This window comes from Meleagris gallopavo, chromosome 20, assembly GCF_905368555.1.
Source record: "Meleagris gallopavo chromosome 20, MGAL_WU_HG_1.1, whole genome shotgun sequence".
Lineage (NCBI taxonomy): Eukaryota > Metazoa > Chordata > Aves > Galliformes > Phasianidae > Meleagris > Meleagris gallopavo.
Genome location: NC_139423.1, coordinates 7,848,547 through 7,872,179, shown reverse-complemented (window position 1 = coordinate 7,872,179; position 23,633 = coordinate 7,848,547). Strand labels below are relative to the sequence as shown.

General features: G+C 40.2%; 3 protein-coding genes and 1 long non-coding RNA gene across 15 annotated transcripts in view; 1 reads left to right on the top strand and 3 right to left on the bottom strand.

The window, feature by feature from the left end:
• The window catches only part of BPTF (bromodomain PHD finger transcription factor), a 46,981-nt gene extending 44,928 nt beyond the window's left edge, over positions 1–2,053 (bottom strand). For all 12 annotated transcript variants that reach the window (XM_085239760.1, XM_085239766.1, XM_085239769.1 and 9 more), the window contains exon 1: positions 1,154–2,053. In XM_085239760.1, the coding sequence (XP_085095886.1) occupies positions 1,154–1,796 (643 nt within the window). In that variant the 5' untranslated portion in view covers positions 1,797–2,053. The remainder of the gene's footprint in view (positions 1–1,153) is intronic.
• Positions 2,054–5,324: 3,271 nt separating this feature from the next.
• Positions 5,325–16,676, bottom strand: NOL11 (nucleolar protein 11). Its single transcript, XM_085239778.1, has 18 exons — positions 16,477–16,676; positions 15,574–15,687; positions 14,654–14,710; positions 13,923–14,068; positions 13,577–13,634; positions 13,006–13,144; positions 12,437–12,634; positions 11,779–11,855; positions 10,962–11,085; positions 10,229–10,332; positions 9,974–10,051; positions 8,943–9,127; positions 8,538–8,663; positions 7,599–7,820; positions 7,125–7,203; positions 6,274–6,366; positions 5,919–6,026; positions 5,325–5,604 (listed from the first exon to the last, which is right to left on the bottom strand). The coding sequence occupies exons 1-18, from the start codon at positions 16,624–16,626 to the stop codon at positions 5,491–5,493; spliced, it is 2,172 nt and encodes a 723-aa protein (XP_085095904.1). The 5' UTR covers positions 16,627–16,676; the 3' UTR covers positions 5,325–5,490.
• The window catches only part of LOC146543084 (uncharacterized), a 41,498-nt gene continuing 33,582 nt past the window's right edge, over positions 15,718–23,633 (top strand). The window contains exon 1 of the long non-coding RNA XR_014887364.1: positions 15,718–16,305. This is a non-coding gene — a long non-coding RNA (uncharacterized LOC146543084). The remainder of the gene's footprint in view (positions 16,306–23,633) is intronic.
• PITPNC1 (phosphatidylinositol transfer protein cytoplasmic 1) overlaps positions 18,422–23,633 on the bottom strand; it is a 72,794-nt gene continuing 67,582 nt past the window's right edge. The window contains exon 9 of the mRNA XM_019621731.2: positions 18,422–22,864. Within this exon, the coding sequence (XP_019477276.1) occupies positions 22,605–22,864 (260 nt within the window). The 3' untranslated portion in view covers positions 18,422–22,604. The remainder of the gene's footprint in view (positions 22,865–23,633) is intronic.

Genomic DNA, 23,633 nt, shown 5'->3' with positions numbered 1-23,633 from the left:
ACAAAACAAAACAAAAAAATCCAACATTAAAAAAACCCCAATCTGTTCCTGCCCCCTTCCAAATTGGCCACTGTTTGTCATCCTGTAGCCCAATTCAGAAACACTCCCAGGTTACGCCTAAGTTTAACTACTCTCCTGGTTCAGAGACTTTAAGGAAAAATTTCGAAGCTTGAACTCTGTTCTGGAACGAATTCAAATGAATTTAAAGTGCTTAAGTTTAGATAAAGAATTTTTGAGGCTTGAAACCTACATGCCTAGGGAACTAATTAAGGACAACCAAAAGTATAGGCCTTAAAAGAAAAACTGAGCCCAAATCTGTCACTAGAGATTTCAAAAAACTAAATGTAATCACAAAGACATTTAAAAAGCTTTAACTCAAATACAAATTTTAAAGGTTGCCACATCTTGAAATAACTGCAGGATTTAAAACCCAGACGTTTGACTCAACCTCCACCTTTTCATCTCTGTGCCCTATTAAGTAAAACTAGGTTTACACCCTTGCAATGAGGCCCTGTGCACTTTTCCCCAAACTATAACAATGCAATCTCCATTTTGAACAATGCATCTCATTTCCCTCCTTGGAAAGCTCATTTTGTCTTAAAGACAGTAAACCTGATTCCAGTTATACTCTGATTTTGAGAACTTACAAATTTCCAATGCTTAGGGCTTTTTTAGGCCACTTCAAGTTGCATGTGCTCCTTTTCAACATGAAGTTACATTTGCAAGCACAAGCCATCCTTTGCTGCATATATTCAAAAAGACCCCTTTGCAAGGCACGCATCCCATTTCCCTTGTTTTTTAAATAGTAAGTGAACGCTCCATACACTTCTGACGTTGTTTGCAACACGTTCTGGTGTACCATGCAGATCTGCAGCAGTCAGAATCTCCATGCATATTTGCAAAGCGCCCCTTGTTCCAGCATGTACTTCCTTCCTTCCCTCCCCTCGCTGCGTTTGTAAGCACATTCTAATGTCCCCCGCACCTGTGGGGCTGCCAGGAGTTAAGCTGCATACCCCTCACCCCTGTGAGTGCTTGCGGGCATCCCTTAAGTACAAGAATGGGAGGAAGAATGCATGCGGATTGGACTTAAAAAACCTAGAGGGAGCATGTGTGCTGCCCTGGGCTGGTGCGATTTATCCCGCTGACTCTCTACCTGGGGTGCTGCTGTAGGTGCTGTGGCTCCTGAAGCTGCTCTCAGTGCAATAACTGGCATCGTCTTCATCCTCCATCTCTTCGGGGTAGTCAGAGTCGTCGTCGTCCTCCTCCTCCATGATCTCCTCCTCCTCTTCCTCCTCAGAGTCCTGGTTATCCTCGGGGTCTGCCTCCTCTTCCTCGTCGGACACCATGCTCTCCTCCTCCTCTTCGCTCTCATGATCATCGTACACCACTTTGCTGATGCTCCTCCTGGACGAGGCAGCCCTGCCTTGGCTGTTGCAGCTGCCTCCTCCGCCTCCTCCCCCCGCTCCTCCAGCCCCGGCCCTGCCCCTACCCTTACCGCCGCTGCCTCCCCCACCAGGGGTGCTGCTGCTGCCGCTGCCTCCCTTCCTCTTGCTGCCCCCCCTGGGGGAGACGGCGGCGGAGGAAGAGGCCTGGGCAGCCCCGGCCCCCTTCTGCTTGGGCCCCGCCGCCGTCTCCGCCTGGGCCGAGCTCGCCCACCTGCCGCGGCTGCTGCCCCGCTGCCGGGACCTCAGCCCCCCGATGGGGCCCGCCGCGGAGGGCGGAGCCGGGGAGCTCGCCTGAGCGGTGCCCGCCGCCGGCTGCTGCTGCTTGGGCGGCCTGCCTCGCCGGCCCCGCATCTCTGGGCGCTGGCCGAGAGGGGGAAGGGAGGGGAAAGGAAGGCTCGGGAGGGCGCTCGGAGTCCGGACAGGCGGCTACGGGGAAGCTCCCCCCCCTGCGAGGGATCCGGGCCGGGGAGGGGGGCCGCCGAGCCGTGAGGGCCGAGGGCTCAATCCGAATTGCCGGCGTCCCGCTCCGGATCGCCACCGGCCGCCATCTTGTTTCTTCGTCTCTGCCTCGGCTCGCTCCGCTCTGACTGGGGGAAGCGGCGGCGGCAGCAGGCCCCGAGCGCCTCACGTGACCGGCCGCGCCCGCCAGCCGCCGCCAGGGGGCGCAGCAGCAGCCGGCCGCGAGAGCCATGTTGGAGCCGGCGCTCGGGGGCGGCTCCGCGCTCGGACGAGGGGTATCCCCGCTGCACGCGTTGCCCCTCGCCGCTCCCTCAGCGCCTTCTTTGCCGCCGTCCCCTCACACCAGGACGGAGCCCTCTGACCCACAACCGCCTGTCACGCGGCGCTGTCCCGGCACGCCACCCACCACGAAGTTGCCCTCAGCCCCGGTGCCGGGAGTTCCCGGGGTTCTCAGCCGCTCTCCCCGACCCCCAGCTGAAGTTGCCCTGAGGCCGCTGCCCCCCTCGGAGGCGGCTGCGAGCCCACTTCAGACTCACCGACTCCCTGTACCTGGATAAAGACGCCCGTTACCGGTCCTCGATCCCAGGGCTCGCCTCGCGCCCTCACGGGAGTCCCCTCGCTCCGCGTCCCACAGCTTCAGCCCGGCTGAGCGTCCCGCTCGGGACAGCTGCGAGCACAGGTAGGCAACGGTCTGCGCCCGCTGCTGCGGCCTGAGGGGGCTCAGCCGCTCCTGCCACCGCTCCTCAGGAGGGGCTCCCCAAAGGACGGGCTCCCCTCAGAGCCGGCTTCCCCGCCCGCACCGCGCTGACAGCCTTCCTCAGCCCAAACACCCATGTCCCATATTAAGATCCCGGACTTTAAATCTTCTCCCTTCAAGCAGGTATGAATATGTTTTTACAGCTCACCACATTACCTTGCTGGGACCACTGTAAAGCAAAATAAGGCTGAGAAGACTTCATTGGGACCTGCTCTTAGAATTTTAGTCAGTGTAGTTTCTCTGAACTGCTGCATCCGTTCACTTGGCTCTACAAAATGGAGCTGGGCTTCATTTAGTTTGTATTCCCTCATTTTCACATTTGCCTGAGCCTCCAGGGTTTTAAAACTCTAGAGACCAACTGCCCTGTTGGGCTTCTAAATACCATCACTTCAGTTGAAAGTATTAGTTCCCTGACCAAAAGCAGGATTAAATAAAAAAGCAGCCCAAAGGCTGTCAGCATCTCTCAATACCTACAACTGGCCTTGTTCTTGTTAAATCTACAGAAGCTTATGATCCCAGAAATTCCAGTCTTCAGCACATAAGCACGGTCAGACTGTCATTTTCTCTTGGCATTTTGCTTATGTTTCTGTGTAATACATACAACTCAATACTGGGCAGTTATACCATAAGCATACAAGTTTTACATCTAATGTGCAATTTAAATTGCATTCTTCTACACCAATATACGAAGCATCTTTTCTTCATTAATTTGTTGTTCAGGCTGAGAACCTCATTAAACCCACAAATATGCTACAGCATAAGGACTGTAACAACTGCACCAGACAGTAGGGCTAAACAATTTGCACTACTGCGTCCAGCTTTCTACTTTCATCTTTTATATTCAGTTGCACTCATATATTCAATAACGCAGCTGCACAGTGTAGAGCCATGTTTTAGACTATACCCTTCAGCCACAGCAAAAGCACAGAGAACACTGCCTAACCCCATTTATACCTGTATACTCAATTTTTATTTTGAATAATTCAACTTTATCCTGATACTGCTTCAGTTAAGATTTTTAAGATCTTATGCTTGCAAAAGACTGTAGCAATTCTACAAACATAAGAATATATTGATACAGAGAAGGGGATAAGTTGTTTTACTATGCTTTTTACTATCTCACATTGTGAAATGCATCTGAGTTCTGCTGCCTATACAGGGTGAATCAAGAAATACTTAGTTGTGTACGTACTGCACAAATCCACGTACAGCCTACAGCACAAGTGTCAACATCTATAAAACAGTGAGGATTTTGTATCTGTATTAGACCAAAGGAGCCCAATAACATTTGCTGTAAATCAGAACACTACGTCTCTTACTGACCTCTTATTTATTAGTTGTCATCTAGAAGTGCTTAATATTCTGTTTAGTAAAGGGATCTAATTCTAGAACTGGAGAAATGGTTGCATGGAGAGGTATGTTAACTTTCAGAACCAAGACTATAAATAAATCCTTTTGGAGTCTATTGGTATAATTAAAAAAGCACATTTCTAAGCGAGTTGAACACCAAAGGAAGAGGAATTTTATGTATGATACTCTATACTGCATCTATTCTTCAGACAGATGAGGAGAAATAGGTTCTCCCAAAAGGTACACAGAAAATGTACAGCCTAGTTGTTCCAGGCTGGTAACTAGGTGGGTTCCTTTCTCCAAGGGTAAAGGAAAGAACCTAAGAATTTACAGCTGGAAGGCATGGCCTCAACCAACTCAGCAAATCCTCTTGTTTAAATTACTGAGCTGCTTTTGCCCATTCTTTTTCCTCCAAATCACTTTGTAAAAGCTGTTAAATTTAAGTATTCTGTTTTAGAGTCAGTTACACGTGCATTTACCAGACACCAAGTTGTTGCTATGTAAGGTAAGGACTAGAGCTCAGCTGCAGACTAAAGTCAGCGTGAGGAAGCAGGGGCTTATGATTTTTGCTGATATAATTCAAATTATCAACTATCATTTATTATGATGAAAAATATAATAAATATTCACTTAATATTTTAAAAGGTCATTAAGATTTTATCTGTTATTCTGAACAGTTATTGATGTACTCATTTTTCTCTGGAGGCTTTTGCTTCTTACATTCATTTTATATTAAATCTTAAGAAATCTAGCATTATGCTTATCTGCCATATCTCCTTTACACATCTCTGATCAGCTTTCATTTAGACAGACCTTTAGTCCAACAAGTAGTTTGTAAAAAAAATCAGTTTCAAGTGTGTGCCTCATCAGAAGTACAATGCACAGTTGCTTGTATCAGCAATACCTTCAGCAAACCTTGCATTCAGAAAGCTATGACATTTTGGAATGCTAGAATTCAAGCTGTACAGAACAAGCAGTGTGAATGAGGTTAACTTGAGATGTTCACTCTGAAAAAGTACTTCGAAGAAATGGACAAGAATGTAGGTAAAAATGCTCTTAGAAAACAAAAGAGACAAACTCAAATGAGTACCTATAGTTCCTAACCGGACAAAGATTAGAGAGCTCTGAAGAATCTGAGAATTCAACTGCCTGTAAGTGAAAAAGAAGCAAGTGGAACAGAAGTGACAATTAATTTGATGAAACATTTCTTGAAACCTTTTTACAAATATCACTTCTTGGCCAAGAATCAGAAAGAATTTTAGGATATTCTTGTGACTGCATAACAAAATTACAATGAAAATATAAGAAAGTCATCCAGTCAAAAAAGAGCTTTTAATACACAACCCCCCACGTAGCTACTGAGTAACCGCGTTCTCCCTGTGCAGAAAACTCAACTTTTCACATCCCCAATATGGAGTGCTAATACGTCCTTGTCATAAAAGGAATCAATAACAAGTTTGTTAACAATTCATTTCATATTCAAATAAGTTCCAGCACTTCAATAGAATATGCCTGAGTGTCTGTCTGGCATTTAATTCTTTGCAGTTCTTGCAAACTTCCTTCGATTTTGTTAAGTTCAGAGTAGAATCGTACCTAAAAACAAAGACCACACATTTATGACAAAACAAATTTTAAATCTTCTCCTACACAATTTATACCATGTAGCTATTTGCTGTCTTACACAGTTTAATACATTCAAACAAAACCAATGCAGCACCTTTAGGGATCAAGATGATGAAGATAAGCAAGTACTATTTAGTGTTCAGGAATAGGCTTATGGCACTGAATATATTTTAATTGATATGCTGTATATTTACATGTGTTGTTCTTCTCCAACCCTGCCCCGAGTAATCTTACTGGCCATATTTTAACTCAATACTACAATGAAATCATTATGCAAAACTTACTTGGGCTCTCACAAACTTATGCATGCTTGAAAGCAATCTTTTTGCTTCTGGTAGCATCACCATAACTGTGAAGTGAGCATCAAGTAATAGACACATCCAATCCATGATCTGAACAAAAACAAAACAGAAGTGACATGGGTTTTGCTTCAAAAACACTCTGAAATATTAACTCCTGATAAAAAAAAAAGACATGGCTTCATAGTTTAATGCCGGATATTTATTTTCAGATAGAAAAGAAAGCATCATGCTACTCAATAAGGTCCACTAATAAACAATACCTTACAGAATTAACATAAGTCTCAGTTGATTTTAGAGAACCTGAAGGAGGCCCAACTTTTTAGAACTAGTTGCTTACCTGACTTACAGTTGGAGAGAGAACTCCGGGAAGAGTTGTATTTATTCTTTCACTGCATTTCACATACAGGTAATGTAAATACCTGAGAAACAGCTGAGAGAAGAAAAGACTGAATGTTTTGTAAGAAGAAACATTTAAGACCTAGGAGTTTTGCCCTGCACAAGGCAATAACACACAATGATAATCTTTTTTTTTTTCTTTAATTAAGAAACTAAAGCATTAAAAATAAGTATCATGGCTCTCCTCCTTCATCTATAGCTGTGAATTTGAAAATTCAGGAATACTCAGTGTAAAGTGATGTTCTGTGACAGGCACTGTTCCAGCGTTAGTGCCAGGTGCACTTTCAGCACAAGTCCTACATTTTTTTTTTGTCTCCAGAATAAGACTTGAGGAGATTAGTCAGTGTTAATCAATAGAAGTGCAGTTCTGATGTGTGGTGTTTACTGTCGGGTTGGCTTTTTTTTTGGTCTGTTCTGGTTTTAATTCAATTTTCTAAATCTCTGTTTCTAACACATCTGACTAAGTTAGTATCTCAGTAGTTTAAAAGCACTTAAAATAAGGAGAAGGTACTACACCATTAGAATATTTTTCATGCAGATCTGGTCATAATTGAGTTTTCTTTCTTACATTTATCTAAAATGAGCAGACTATAAGAAATAGTACGTGTTCACTTGGAATACATGGAACACTTAACAGCATTAGATCTTATTAGTCATGTTCTTTTCATATGCTAGTGGCAAGTTTCTGATAGATAACAAACACACACAAACACCTTTTTCTTTTCTTTCCCCCAAATAATGAGGACATTTCAGCTTTTTTTTTTTTTTTTTTTTTTGCTTCAAAATACTTACAACAGCTTGCTGAGCTGGAAGGCCTTTCAGATGAGGCAAAAGAAACGTTTCACTGTAAGCTGAATGAAGAACAGCATTTCTGTGCAATGTTATTGAGGAAATGTTACTGCAGGAAAAATATTAGTTACTACAAACTAAAACCAACCTTAATTAAAATATTTCTGTAGGTTGAGAGATCTTTTTGAATCTCTTATTTCTATTATGAAATATATACAGCAACTGAAACATAATACTCAGCTTGAACACAGTTCCATTTACTGCAAGAAAGGAACTGTCTAACATTTCAATAGACAAACATTAAAAGCATTGAGACTAAATTGCTTCGAACAAAGTTCCAGTCTACACTTCTGTAAATTTAAATTGGTACAGAGAAATTTTCAGCAATAGCAGAAGATCATTTTCAGCAATGTTAAACAGACATTCAAATCATAAATACCACACAGACTTCCCTTCATTTAAACACACAGAGGATACAATAATGCTGCCTTTTGAGGTCCAACAGGGCAGAATTCAACACTGTCCATCATATGAATTTCCTTCATGCCTGTAACATCACAACCATCTTCCTCCAGTTCAGTACTGAAACCATTTTCTACAACTTCAGTCTTAACTTCTTTATTGTTTGGTTCAATGTCAATGTAAGAGATTACAGATTCCAGATCCACGTCTGTTCTTTCCAGATACTCATCACTAATGCTATAGAAGAAAAATTCCACACATATTTAGTATTTTTAGTGTTAGCTTAAAAACAAACAAAAAAAGCCCAGCAATGTCATCAACCCCACAACAACACACACTGACTCTATGAAGCTTATGAGTATGAAAATACACACCAAAATATGAGAGTTTCAGAATGGATCAAGGCCATGAGAAAACAGCTAGCATTTACCATTAACTTGAGCAACATATGTTTTTGCTCAAGTGTTCCAACAGTGTAAATTGCTGTATTACTAGATGTTGCCATAGGCTTATTTAAAAGGTTACACACATACTCTGTTCAAGACTGTCACTGTATTCTGACATCGCTGGGACTACCTCAACCTCTAAGCCAGCCATGGTTTTCCTACTGCTCAGTAATAAATATTTGATATTTCTAAGGGAGGAGATGAACAAGTGTGTTAAACAGTAAACAGCCAGTATGTAAAAGGATGTGCCATTTAAGCCAGCAAGTTTACCAAAAGGCATTTTTCTTTAAATTACAGCTTACACAAGTTTTAAAATACGTGCATGCAATGGGCATCTTGTAAAAAGCATGTCAGTCTGAAGGACTGCAACACAGACTGTACTCAGAATTAATAATTTTATGCACTTAATTAGTCATCTAAAAACTTACTTTAAGTAAAAGTCCTGGTTTGGTGAAGAATAAATAAGTAACTAAACAAAAAAAATGTAAAAAGACTGATTCCAACTTACCTCAAAAATACTTTCAAGCAAGCGTAAGTAATTTCTTCAGGAATATCTGGAAACCGTTGTAAGCAGATTTGTAAGAGATGTACATCTTTTTTCTCTAAAGCAACAGCCATTAAGTCTGGACACAAACTGTTAGAATATGAAAAGAATAGGCTGCAGAGTTCACACTCACTGAAAGCTCCATTAACAAAGAATGTAGAAGGATTAATCTTGTTTTACACAAAAATCCATCTGAGAATTGTCAGCTTCATCAGAAAACAAGCAATAGACTTCAAAGGAAACCAAATATAAGCACCTGATAAATCAAGGATTTTTTTTTTTTTTTAAATGAAGAACTGAATTTCTATTTTCTAAAAACTTTGGCTTACAATTTTAAACAAAAAAAAGAAAAAAATTCAGAATTATCACCTGTAAGATAACTCTCGTTTCTGGATCATCTGTATCAGGAAGTTTCGAGGGTAGAACGCTGGGTCTGTTTTACACCTGTTTATTAGAGCACTTATTACACATCCAATGGCGGCCTGAAAATCTGGTCTCTGTACTTTTGACAACAATTGCCTCAATTCATCTTCAACTGCAGCTGTGGAAGCATCCTGAAAATGAAAAATACCATTCAGTTCAGCTGTACAAGGCATAGGTTTGAGGACTGTACACAGAGGAAGGCAGTAGATCAAAGTATTACAACGCTTGCAACAAGATTTCAAAAGGAACTATATCAGAATACAGATACAGTTACCATATCTTTTGTATCACCATGATGTTTATTTTCAAGATCGGGTTGGATGCAACACTGAGCAACCTCATCAAGTGTGGAGTGCCTCTGCCCAGGGCAGGAGGTTGGAATTAGGTGGTCTTTGAGGTCCTACCCAACACAAACTGTTCTATGGTATCCTGGGACTCGCTTCAATGCTCACTCATCAAATAATATATTGAACTAAGTGACCAGATGGGTAGGCAAGTACATTCTCTGACTTGTTTTGGAAATGAGTTAAATGTTATCTTCTGAAAACAATAAAGATGCATAGTTACGTGACAAATAATCTACAAATAGCAACTTATAGCACCTTTTTCCTAGCATTGTGACTTACTAGATCCAAAATATCATCAAAGTGAAAAACAGACAAAAAAAAAATAGTTAAAAGATTAAAAAAAAAAATCAGGTGAAACATCTTCTCACCTTATTTACTGCATGAAAATGCATTTGTGCAAGTTCTCAGAAGTCAGACAGCTGTTATAAACCCCATATTGAACAGTTATATTACATCTTCCTATGACAAAACTTCATAAGCCCAAACACTATTTTTACACAGTAATAACAGAATCCTCCAACAAACCTGTTTAAGGCAGCTTCTTCAGCTTGATCTATACAAGAGGAAATGTGAGAAGATAACAGCTTAGGAGGTGACTGAAAATTAATTAAGGCTACTTGGTGTACTTACTTTTATACTTAGTAAGAGCTGCCCAATTGTGGAGGCACCTGGCTGTATGTTCTCAACTGTGCTCTTTTTTGATCTTAACTACAATAAAGAAAAACAAGTTATTATTCAGCTCCAAAAAGGCAATTCAAGGATTTCAAGCAAGATAACTAGGAACATTGTGTGCTGTTTGCTACAAATTGCATTTAAAAGTAGCAGCATTGGGAAGAGACAAACACAAAACAAAAGAGCTCACACACATTCGCTGTGTTAACTTACTGTCATTGTGGATTCAGACTTTAGAGCTGCAGACTGCTGTGACTGACAGGAAACCAGGAGCTCTTCATCTTGGAGAGTATTCCAGTTTAGAAATGAACAAAGATCTGTGAAGACAAAAATAAGGCTATGTGAAGTTAACAATGCCACTTATTAAGAACTTCTGATACTAACATGCACTTTCTGAAGTGTAATACGTTTTTTGCAAAGAAACTTCCATGTTTTCTTTCATCAGTAAGTAATTTTGAGACATTTTGCATATTTTCCCTTTTTAGTCTTTGGTAGGAGGAGAAAAGTTATTCCACAACTTATTGCAAACATCATCTGCCATTTTCCCAGTACAGTGCTAAGCAGTACTTCTCACTTGTATTTTCTTTAACCTTAGGTACTTTCTTTAAACTTAGGTTTGGTACTGCCTCATTTAGTAATAAGTGCTCTAAAAACACAATATAAAAGACTGTGCTTTAATTGTTTCAGTGGTTATACCAGCATCTCAGTGTTTTCAATAATTGCAGCATTTGAATGACACTTCAATGAAGCCACCATAAGTTCAAACATTTGTATGCTTCAAATTCTCTGATGTTCTCAGTAAGAGCACTAACATCTAACAGCTGATACACTAACTTACTTCAAGCAGTTCAGGCTTAACTTATTTTATACAACAATATTAAAACAATTTCTACGCAATTTCAGAAGTTTTCCTGCTAGATCTCACTGTAATCAGAAAACTTCTTACCAGAGGTTTGACTGTCCTTCAGCTTTCCCACAGCAGCTGCCAAGGATGAAGTTTCACACTTGTATATAACTACTGTTAGCACTTTTCCATGAGTGAAGAAAAATTTTTCCCCATAACACCACAACTGCAAAATATTAAACACATCATTAATGAGTGAAGCAGAGACATTTCTGCACATGCTAATCTTTAATTTCCAACTACAAAATTCAACAGGAAATCAGCAATCAGATGATTTTAGCAGTTATTTTTGGTAGTTTTTAAACACATTAGCAGACCTTCATTGACTGTTGATTCTATCTATGGAAATGATTGCATTGTTGAATATTTTCCAAGGATGCCTTAAACTAAAGTGACTGCTTTGAGGCACTAAATCCACTTGATTTTTTTTATTATTATTTTTAAAATCCCTTCCTGTACAATTTTATGTCAAAAATGAGTCAGCTGTTCTATTTAACTGGTGCATTTATTAATTAGGTTCCAGTTCACTTATTACTGACAGCTGAATACTCTGAGCCGTGGTCACTTGCAAGCTTTCAGAATGTAATAAATACCAACTGAGGATTTCATTCTCACCAAACAAGGCTAACAAAAAACAGAAGTTCTGAATTACTACGGATTTTGCTAAGGGCTACCATGCTCCTGTTTAGAGATTATGACAAAAATAGGTCATCAGCTGGCCAGTATTAGTTTTGTTTCAGAAGTTGACATTTACTGCTCTTCCAGACAGAACCATAACTGCAGTTTGCTTGTCTCTTTTCTATTGTGCCATATGCAATAGATGAAGGTTTATGAACCACAAAGTGAAGACTGAACTCACTTGTCCACTGGTTCCCAGGGGTAGTTCCTTTGAAGCTTGTAATGTTTGAAATTTTGTATTCCATATTGTTAGGCACTCTAGGAAAAATAAAGAGATAAATGTGACAAACCCCAAAGCAACAAAAATGCTACGTTTTCTTTTGTGACTTTCAGTTCGAAACACTTCAGGACATACAAGTAACTGTTTCAAAATAACTTCGCTTAATAATGTACTCAGCACTACGCAATGTATCTTTTTGGTTAGGTCTTTCAACAAACAAGTCTGAAAATCAGCTCTCTTCGAAGAGCACTGAAGAAAAAGCTGCAATGAGATCAGCCAAAATCTCTGTAACTTTCAGTCATAAAATGCTGTTCAGTGGCTTAACGTTCAGTGATCCCACATCTCAGAAGTTAGTCATGAAAGCAGTATTTCACTTCTTTAAGATACCATTTTATTATAGTACGTGAGGTCCATTTCCCTGCATACAACACTTTTAAGAGCCAACCATTTCATTTAATATGCAGTATTTATAATATTCACTGAAGAAGAAACAGCAGTGCTCTTTATTCATCTGCTCTGTTAAACAAAAACAATCAAGAACAAAAAGCAAGACACAAAACACCTCTGCTTTAAGGATGTTGTAGAATTTAAGACACCTTCATCTGATTTTTCCAGTTACCTTTGGATTCTTCACCAGATGCTGCTAGACTTCCTAGTACTGCAACATGGTCTTTATCAAGAACAACAAAAGAAGTTCCTTTTAGAACACTTCCAGATATTGAAAGGTTTAGTAGTAGTGATTTGGACAGAGTTTGCTCTTCCTCTTCACTATTTTGCTGTAGAGGTATCAGAACTTTATATATAGAGTCACTGGAGTCTGTCAAAACAAACAAATGATGTCTTTATGTCTGACATTAAAAAAATTATTCGATACAACATGGCAAGATGAGCACTGAGAAAAGAAGTAAAATAGGATACTTGAAGGGCACATTATCATGCAAAGCAGAATAAAAGCACAGCTTTCTGGAGGTTTTCAAAGTACAAGTTACAAGGTTGAAGAACAGTAAGCCTTTTCAACCATTAAAATATCAGGAAAATTTAACTGTGTAGTCTATCATTTGCTGTTATAAAACATTCAACAGAGAAGAGCAAAAATATTAAACAGTAATTCACAAACATCAGTATTTTATGTCCTTCTATGTAACTTACGGTTTTAATATTAAAAAAACATTAGAAAATTCAACTCACATAAACACAGAAGTGTGATAATCTGCTTTTTTATATATGCTGTGAAACAAAGTGGATTAGATAATTCCTGTTGTTCAAGCTTATATTTGTGTAGACTCCTCATCTTAAGTTTCTGCACGTAGACAAAAAAATCTCCATCCTAAAACAAAGAGGAAAAAGATTGTCTTTAACTGACAGAAGGAAGAGCTAACAAGTTCAGATATTTCTACTGAATTATTTGGAATGCTAAACAAGATTAGGAATTTGTGTTTACTATAGAACGTACAGCTGAAGACAACTATATAATGAAAATTTTAATTTGATGCAACAAATAGATTCACAGGAAGTAACATCTGCATGAAGAGAGAAATGAAGTCAATCAATTGTACATTATATTTAATCTCAGCTGTTCTGAACTTTTAAGAGCCAGGCTATCCAGCCCTGAAAACAGTGTAAGTGTTGTGCCACAGACAACATACACACAGAATAATTATTTCACTAAACGCTCTTAGAATCCAGTTAAACAAGTGATGGATTTTAGTAGAAGGATTTAGATTTGCAGTTGTAAAAGCTAAACATTTGTTAAACTCACTTTCTCTGTGACAAAAATTAAGACAGGTTGTTGACCTTCCAGAAATGCTTCACTCCACCTGAAAACAGAAAGATGTACAAACATTTTCTAAATTCTGGGGCTATATTTAAAAATCATATCATAATTATTCAGGCAGCCTCTTACTTTTATACCTGTACTAAAAGTCTAAGGTTTTAAAAGTCAATGCATTAAAAAAAATAAAATAATAATTATCAACAAATCAGCCCCAAGATCTTGATCTTGGGATGTTAATCTTAAGATTTCCTCTCTCTTCCCCACAAAGAAGGGTGCAACAACATGAGTTCCTCTGATCAAGGGTCAGGATTCATAACTTTGTATCACTTACTTGATAACTTCATCTGAGATAACATCTTCAATTTCTTGTTGTGGAGCTTCCAAAAGAACATCTAAAGTTCGAACACCCCCTCCTCTGAATAACACCAATGGCTCCGCATGGGGCAGTGAATGTACTCTGTACACCTCAGCTGAAAGCTAAAAAGAAAAGGAAATTGTATAAGTTCTATGTTCATCAGTGCATTACCTTGAAAGCCAAGTGTTTTGCACAACATTTTTTAAAAAGTTATCTCACTAAATGAGTAAAAATAAGGATGATGAACCTGCAAGATACCAAAAAAATGCTTATTTTCTGAAATGCAACTAGTAATGCAAATCACTACCCAACAGAAAGCCAGGAAAGCATCCTAATGAGCATGAAGTTTATAAACGACATCAGAAAAAAAGTGTAATTGAGGTAAAGGAGCTCAAACAACTGCTATACACCATTACACAAAGTGCTGTTTATCATGTCCACCAGCAGAACAGAAAATAATTGTCCTTCAGCACAATCCACAATAATAAAAGTCCTTTCAAATGTTGGACAGCCATCACTTTGTGTGGTGCTTTGATGATTAAGCCTATCAACTGAAGTGGATTCCTTGCAATGCTCTGTAATATCACAAACCACAAATCAAGACAACTGTCAGCTGAACTGTAATGCTATCAGTATTATAAAAGTCAGCATCTCTTCAACCCCGTGAGATTCAAAGTGTTAAAAGTGAACATATGTAAGAAACTTACTGTTGCTTTAAATACTTTGTCCAAGTTAACGTCTTTATCCTTCCATATTCGTAAAACCTTAAAGAGAAACATCATTTTTTAAGCAGCAAACCAGCAGCACATTGACTTCTTATCATATAAAATAACAGCGATTGCATCCTACTGAAAAATGGAGGAAAACATACAGTTAAGTATTCAAGCAGCCGTACTGAAAACAGACTTAGGAAGTTTGCATGGGAAGAAGCTGAAATGGGAACCACAAAAATACAAATAAAGCTTAACATTTTGATCTTGAAAGAAGGGATAGGTAAGAATGCAGCTAAGAAAAAAGAGACAGCAAAACTCTAAATGAAAGTTGATCAAAGCAATGGAGGCAGATTAAGATACAGATGGTCTGATCTGGAAGGGAACATTTCAAGGTCAAAAAGAATATTTCATTAACAAGTGATCAGTATGTGCTGAGCAAACATTGCTATAAGTACACAACCAGGAAATGTTTGACCATAAGACAAGAGTAGATAGTTAAGAATGCAGTTCTGAACCATTTCTACATAATAACCGTGCAGCTCTAAATTTCTACCAGTCTACAACAAGAAAAGCTTATTCTTAGTGAACGTGTGCATGAGGCATTCTTCACTGAGAATGCTTCAGTTTTTAAAAGGCCACTGTGTAGCTGATGCTCAGCATAGATAGTTTTCATGTCACTAACAAACGCACTGTGCAGCCCTGGAACTGCACAGCCCTACCCACTCTAAGAGCAGAGATGACCTGAGGTACAACTGCATTAAAGCACCGTTACCAGCTTTGAAAGCTTGTCATGAAGTTTTGAGAACTCCACACATTCCCAGTAGCTAAGAATCCAGCACTCCCGATCTCTTCCTTGCCTATATTCACCCAGATGACTCACGACATCATTTTTCCCCTTAAGAAAAGAATCTCACCTTGTTATCATGAACAGCTATATATTCATGAGTCTCAAAGTTGCATACAACTGGACACGTGATAATCTGCCCATGTTTAACTGACCAACAGCCCAGTGGCTTCTGATCTGAGACCTAGAAAAATCAGGATAAAGTCATGTAATTAATATGCAACAGTACATGCTGGGGATTGCTCTCATGATCGAATGAGAACATAAAAATAAGGAAAGTTCCACCCTAACAGGACTCATAAGTTCTGCGTTAGCATTCTTAACTGCAATGCTAGCATTTCAGAGTACAGTGGAGCTCTGCATTAATCAAAAGCTTTTTTTTTTTTTTTTCCTACATGAGGAAATGGCACTAAATACATGACAGGAAATGACACCGCGGGTTCATTAAGACACAGCCTCCAGCCCCATTGACCAAATACATAGAGACAGACGTTTTCAGAAAGTTTCATTTAATGGTCACTGCAACAGATGCATAGGTTAAAAGAAGCAACTACAACCCACAGGTCAAGTATTGCGAGCACACTTAAATCTCTGTTCTCCACCCAACAGGAAGGCAGCTGACACCAAACTGACAACTGGGCACAACTGCCGTCACCCGTACGCGACACGGAGACGTGACACCCCTGGCTGTGAGTATTGCGTGACACGGGAACGGAGAGGAAAAGAAACAGCACGGGAACCACTCCGGGGATCGCCTAAGGCCGCTACTACGGACGCAGAGAAGGCGGGGGGGGAAGCACAGGTGAGTGGGGAGGGACAGCGGCCGCTCCCCAGCAGCACGGCCCGAAGCGGGGTCGCTGCCCTACGCCGCTCCCACCACGTTCCGCCCGCGGCAGCCCCGGAGCTTCCCCGCGAGGCGCTGCGCGGGTACTCCGACACGGGCCTGCCCGAGCGGCCGGGGCTGGGCCGTTACCTTAAAAAGCGTTGCCGTCCTGCCGCGGTCGGTGAGCAGGACGTGGTCGGGATCAGCACCCGGCTCCAGTGCCAGAAGGCCGCTACCGAGGCCGACGCCGCCGGTGGGCCCCAAACCGCACAGCGTGAAGGCCTCGCACAGGGCCGCCATCTTAGCGAGCGCTCGGTTCTCGCGAGACCAGCAGCGGCGCCACACCGCGCCTGCGCGCTACGCCGGCTGGGCGAGGCGGCAGCGCCCCCCGGTGAGACGGCGGCGGAAATGGACGAGGCCGCTCGGGAAGTTCCGCTCTGCGGAGTTGGGAACGGAGCTGTGCCGCTACCGCGGAGCTGCGGGCGAGGCGGCGTTCAGTATGAATGGAAACAACGCTGCGGGTTTTAAGTATTATAAAAAAAAAAGAAGAGCTGATAATTTTCACTATGCCATTTCAAAGTGGACAATTAAGAACATTTAGGATTTTATTTATTCGGCTGTTTCCAATGTATTTCATGTGTGATATTAATCCCAAACATCCCAGTGTGATGTGTGAGGGCTTCGTGGTGCTGCAGAGATGTACATAGGTGTTCAACAAAAGGCTTCCATGGTTCTGCATCCAGAAGTGCTGCTGGTTTAATTAAAGGTACTTCTGCTGTAGGAAATGTCGCATTATAGAAGTTTTGTAATGAATGCATTCCTTCTGAGGAGTACAAACTAACACAACCTGAGCAAGGATCAGCTCCAGGTTTTGGCTGATCTCTGATGTATATGTGTGCATTAAACTTTTTTTGTTTGTGTGCAAATTGTGAAAGCCCTAGCAACACAAACCCAACATGTAAAACCCAACCAAAAAAAGGCAAGACAACCAACACCCAGCGCAGGTCCCAGCTGCTGCCTGCTGTCAGAGGCCACGTGCTGTGAGCACCGCTTTTTGAGGCTGTGCTGCAGACAGACCTCTGCCATGGAGGCCAGCTCTGCCTTGTCTAGTGGAGAATGGTCACAAGCACACTTAGGGGACAAAAATAGAGCCAGAACCAAAGCTGTGTGCAGGCACGGCCCCAGCCTGCTGTTACCAAACCATTCAGTGTTAGATTGTACCCGGATGTTTCCATCCCATCCACTGCTGCACCTGTGCATGACAGCCGTGTTTCCATGCCAGGTGTGTTTATTTCCTTCTGGCTTTATGGGTCATTACTGACATCATTACTGCATTCCTGTGGCTGCATTTCTTCAGCTGGTCATGGGAGTCAGAGAACTGCTTCAGGCACTCCTTGGCTGGGACATGGCACTCGTGGTTTCCCAGCTGTAGTGTGGGGCTGGTGGGAGCTCCCAGGATGCCAGCTCCTTGTGGCACCCTCTGCTGCATGCAGTGGTGACTCCCAAAGCAGCTGTGGCAACCTGATAGGTTGAAAGGTACACTCTGTGATTTCTACCTTACATGTTTTTACACAGATTTTCCTTATTTCCACTTCTACAGTATTGTGAAACATTTCTATATGAATAAGCAAATAAGTCACTTCCCTTGGGGCAGAGAAAACTTGATGTGTATTGAGGAAGCCTTTAGTTGAAAACTTAAAGAATAATTTTACACATGAAATTTATGTCGACAAAGGAAATGGCTTGAAGGTAAGTGATAGAGGACTTCTGTCTTTTGAAAGGCTTCCTGTTCTCTTTCCCTGTATTCACCACAGCACTGTAAAATGCACCAATGAGAATTAGAAATTACTCCCTAATGAAAGCTTATCAACCAAGTGGCCTTTTACAAATGAATGGGCTAAGATGAGACTGACAGGACATTCACCCTGAAAGTGGAGGAGCAACAAAATCTAGGAGATGCAGGAAAGTGGTTTAAATTTCCCTTACGATGCCAATTCGTTGTGCTATTTACTTTGAGGAACTGACTTGTAAAGCTGGTGGTAGAAATATCCATGTTCTTTGCCAGAGAATATTGTGTAAAAGACAACAGCCACACTTGTAAAGAATAGTTGTTGGCAGTTTATTTACAACAAAACACGAGGAAAAATACAATATTAAAAATAATAAATAACTTGGAAAAGTCAGAAACTAAGTGAAATGGATGAAAAATATGACAATCAAATTCTCCTGCTTAGCCTTGCATTATTTAACATGCAGAGCAATTCGAGACTTGGTCCTTCTCTGATGGTAGTAATGTATTGCCTAATGTAGCTATCATAGTTCTAAATAAAAGAAATGAATTACCAGACATTCAGAGTCACAGGGAATTACCACAGAAACGAAATAAAACAATGGAACTTCTTAAAGTGACACCATAAGACTACAGGAGATTGTAATTCAATGATCATGCTGTTCATTTTTAAAGCAAAACATTGTTAGACTTACTTAGCAATTTTAACTTGCACATATAAACAATGTCCAAACAATGGAAACAGAAAAGCTCCTATCAATAAGATCATGAATTCTCTCTTACTTTGCTCACTAACTCTTAAAAAGCACACTCGTTTGGCATATTTCACACATTGTTCTGAAGTTACAGTGCAGCAAGCTTCAAAGCAGTTTTAACAAATTCAGCAGTCTTGTTACAAAATAAAAGTCAAGGAACAAACATTTCTGTTTCAAATTCTCTACAGCAGCAATTAATGCAAATTGGCTACTAGATGTGACAAAATCACCTTCCAGAATAATCAAAAAAGCCAAAGAATAAGGTCAAATAGTTTCTTTCCACAGGATTTATCCAGTCATTTACAACTACATTCATAAGAAATCCCATTCAGCATGTTTCAGGAATATGCTGCTCCTCATCGTCTTTACAGGTACCTCCTTTTTGAACTTATTAGGAGACCTACTGTTCTAAAGACCACCACGAACTGTTGTTTTAATTGCTCTCGATGAAATATGAGCAAAGCTGGGAGAAGGCTTTGATAGAAACCCAAACAATCACATTATTTTCTCCGGACTGTATTGTCCTTACTGAAAACTTCCTGTCCTAGCAGAGCTGTATCATGTAATTCTTCAGAGAATAGGAACACAGCTACTGTGCCTCTTCAACTTTGCTGGGTGCCAACATACTCTTAAGAACACATTCACTAACCACGCGATTTCCTGTTGCAAAAGAAGCGGTAACACCTGCAAAATACCTTTTTTCTCTTCATTAAAAAGTTTGAAAGTACAAGAGAAAGCACTGCGATAAAATCAGTAATGGAAACAACCTCTGCCTCAAGATGTTACTGAAATATTCTGACCTTCCTTTCCATTTAATTTTTTTTGTGATTTTGTGTTTGCTGGGAATATTTGCTGGGAAAACGTTATCCTAATAAAAATGTAAAAAAACAACAACAACCACACACAGGAAAAGAGATGATATTTAAAATTCTTCTGGGCAAACTGGCTAATTGCTGGCTGATGGGGAAAACAAAGCAGAACACAGCAGAGGTTACAAGCACAGGCAATGGAAAGCCTGGGATATTTCTTACCCAAAGCAATGAGACTCTCTACATCTTTTTATTTGCCTTCATTAGAGAGCAAAAAGGAGGTAATGTGGATAATCATGAACCTCATTCTGGCCAGCAGTGAATTCAGGCTGTTTGGTCAATAAATCTGGCACTCCTCTAGAGCAGTTCTGCGTGGTGCTGGAGCTCTGGCAGCAGCACATGCAGGCGGAGGCACAGCACTAAGCAGTCTGGCATTTTGTCCATAACATGATCAGCATCTTTCTCCTACAGTATTTGTCATGCAGCTAGTAAGTTGTGTCCTATTCAGGCATGTTAGTAGTTAGTAGTACATGTCTCATCTCCAAATCCTACATGATACGATAATCTACATATCCACATGGCATTGGAACGAATCAGTTAAATACAAGCAAAGATATGACTGCTTTGGTCTAATAATCTGCATCAAACCCAGATACCAAAACTGATATAGAAACAGTAACACATAAGCACAAGGAAATAATGACTAGAGCTGGGCAATTTCTTCTTGGGCAAACAACAAATTCTTTAAAAAATAAGACTATCAATAGGCAGAGGTGACCTAAGCTGTTTCAATATGTTAAATTTAGGAAATCAAAACCAATAATCAATGCTTTATCTTTTCAAGAGTTTCCCTTGTCAGCCAATGTTTCAATCATACTACTAAATTAAAAAAAAAAAAAAAAAAAGATTAGACCAGTTATAGTCATTATTATTTTTCACAATTTTAAGATGAAATCATTTACTAACGAAGGAGAGTTTTGTTTGCAGCATAACAGTAGCATTTTTCGAACAAAAAATCATCACCTGCTAGTTTACTAACTACACAGAATTACAACCTCTGGGAAACAACGTAAAACATGGACAGTAAGTGGGAAAATACATGAAGTCAGATCATAGCTAACCTACAATGAGCTTCTAGATTTTGCTAGGTACAGGGTTTAAACTATCAAACAAATATACACTTGTTTTCAGTGCAGGTTGACAGCAGAATCACCTTCCCTGCTCTACAACTATTCTAAAAATACCACACATTCAACATAACTTCTATTGGATCTACAGCCATTGAGAAGTTCAGTGCATTTAAGCCAGTCAAATCATAGCGTTGTGCAGAGAAGATGGCACAAACTTCCTGTAGAGGTAAAAGGCCATCCCCAAACTGATTGTTCAATATTCAGTGATAGTTCAGCTCTGGAGGACTTGTTTGCATCCATGTACATCACCACCAGTGGTACAAAATACTACTCACTTTGATCTATGATTCAGGTAACAGCTATCATTCACTGGGAATAGAACACCAGCTTATTTAATGCCTACTACAGCTACCAATTGAGATAGATACTGACAACATTAATTAAATAGCAATTAGTCTGAAAGAGAACAAAGTACCCCAAATGGGGGGCCAGAAGGAAGGTTTCTCACTGAGTTTACTTTTTGATAAAAAATGAAGGAAGAGAACACTTCTGAAATTAATTTCTCTCCCCCTACAATCTACACTTCCATGCTGGGAAGCATCCTTTCTGTATTTTAATTCCTGAGATTGAAGAGTGATTTCACGTGCAGACCAGGAGGAGCACTGCTGTTTCCTTAATGCCACCCTATGTGGGACTGAGAAGCCCCAAGATTAATTTGCTTTTTCAAGTGACTGATTTTTTTCACCCTTTCCCTAGAGACACTGGTAAAGCCTAGAGCCAGCCTTCTGACAGTAGAGATTGTGCTGTTCAGGAAAGATGAGAGGCAGGAAAGAAAAAAGAGTCTCATATTTTCTTTCCTTTACATTCAAGGTCTTACAGGGTAACTACCACTCTTCTTCCAGAGTGGACAAGACAGAATTCATTGGTTTTCCTTCTCAACTGGCTCAATTTAGCTGCTTTTTCCCCCCAATCTTGTACATAGAACACCATTGACGAACACCAATATGAACTTAAGTTTTATCACAAAAGGACAGGGGAGAGCTATTAAAATACATTATCTACAAGAAATAGGTGGTTTCTTTTACAAATTCTGTGCAAGATAGAAATACTTAAATGGCCTCAAAGTCAGTATAATTAATTACAATTGGGGCTTCATACAGTGATATTTTAGGTTTGAAAAGTTTCATTTTTGTTAGCTACGCCCCAAATCCTGAGTCATATTAAGCACGATATGATTCTGAGTGATTGTTATTGGTGTTCAAGTACAATGAGTTGCAGGTCAAAGGTTTATGAATACACACGGGAAGCCTGAGAACAGGAAGGATTTTAAAATCAGTTAAAAAAAGAAGAAAAAGGGAGCTTTTTTCCTATTAACCCTGCATTCTGGTTGGCACAGATTTGCCTCAGAAGTCCTTGGCAGCTTTACTAAATACCTATTCCTAAATATAAATGCTATGACCTAGATGTGGATTTGTACATAGAGATACTGCTACAGAAAGATTTTCTTTTACAGAGTTCCCCTCAGATGACTTCATTGTATGTCAGTAAGATGTACCATATGGCTTGGAACACTACTTTAGATATACAAACTATGTTCTCTTGCATGCACTTCTCTGAAGATTACGAGGATCAAGTCTGAGGAAAGAAACAGTCTTTCCACAACAGTAAAATTATTTTAAGCAAAAATATCCAAACATCAACAACCAACCAACCACCATGATCTTCCTAGAGACTACAATATGTTACTCTTGCTGTGGTAGCCATGGCTTATCTGGAGGAATCATGCTGGGTTAATTTAATTTTTCTTTTTCTCTGGATCTGGAAGAGTGAGGGTTTCTGGTGCAGACTTCTTCCGAGGCCGGTCTTTGGGTACTGTTAGGAAGTCAGGAGCATCTGTAGAGAGAGGAGTTGATGGAGCACTAGATGGAGCACTGCGGGTTGAAGAAGGCATGGAAATGTTAGAGATAGATATTTCGGGTGGGAAAATGCCAATTTTCTTGTTGGTAGCTTCCTGAGTTGCTCGTTCAAACTCTCGGACTTCATCCATCGTCATGTCTTCAACAAGAAGGAAAAAAAGATAAAGGGCATGTCAGAATCATTTTGAATGACGATTTCATTAACTCAGTTAAACCACCTCAATCCAAATTTTACATCACAGAAGTCTGCTTGTCAGTCATATCACTAAATGTCTTGTAAGAATTCCTTCCTATTTTAATGCCTTGATTGGAGTACAATAAATGGACAATGTAAAATAAAAGAAGCTGAGCACATTAAGCACGTATTAATGGGTCTGTCTGCATCTGGGTCTAAACTGAACTAAGAGAACTACCTCGTTAATTGCTGGAAAAATCAAGATATTTCACAGGCAATTAAAAATACGTTTAGATACAGAGTCAGCAGGTAGAATTCTTCAGAACTACAAACAGAACTGATAGTTTTTTTTCTTTTCTTTTTCTTTTCACCTAGATTATGAGCATGAACTGATACATGGGTTTGTTTCCTCACTATAATTATCAAGGGATGAAAAATTCTCTCTCCCCTTGCACAGCTTCCATTGACTTCTACTTACAGTGGCACACAAATATCTGAGGACATCATGCTTTCCTACTACAAATTCCTAAAGAATTCTCTCTGACTTCATACAGTCACAACATGCTTTCCAACAATCCAATGCTTAATACCTTGGAAAATAGAGGCAAAATGGAATGAGAGGTCAAGGACACTTTGTACAGAAAAGGTCCATGGGATGTTTTAAAAGGAGTGAAATTCTTATCATCCAGGTGACAAATGTGTCACAGTGCTGTAGAAACCCACAAGAGGGCAG

What these genes read in the sequence shown, in the direction of transcription:
- NOL11 (XM_085239778.1), bottom strand. Translation starts at nt 16,626, where the DNA reads ATGGCGGCCCTGTGCGAGGCCTTCACGCTGTGCGGTTTGGGGCCCACC. An exon ending in AGTCTGAATCCACAATGACA is followed by an intron (nt 10,052 to 10,228) that starts GTAAGTTAACAC and finishes TCTTTATTGTAG; the next exon opens with TTAAGATCAAAAAAGAGCAC. An exon ending in TGCTTGAAAGTATTTTTGAG is followed by an intron (nt 7,821 to 8,537) that starts GTAAGTTGGAAT and finishes TTTCTTCTATAG; the next exon opens with CATTAGTGATGAGTATCTGG.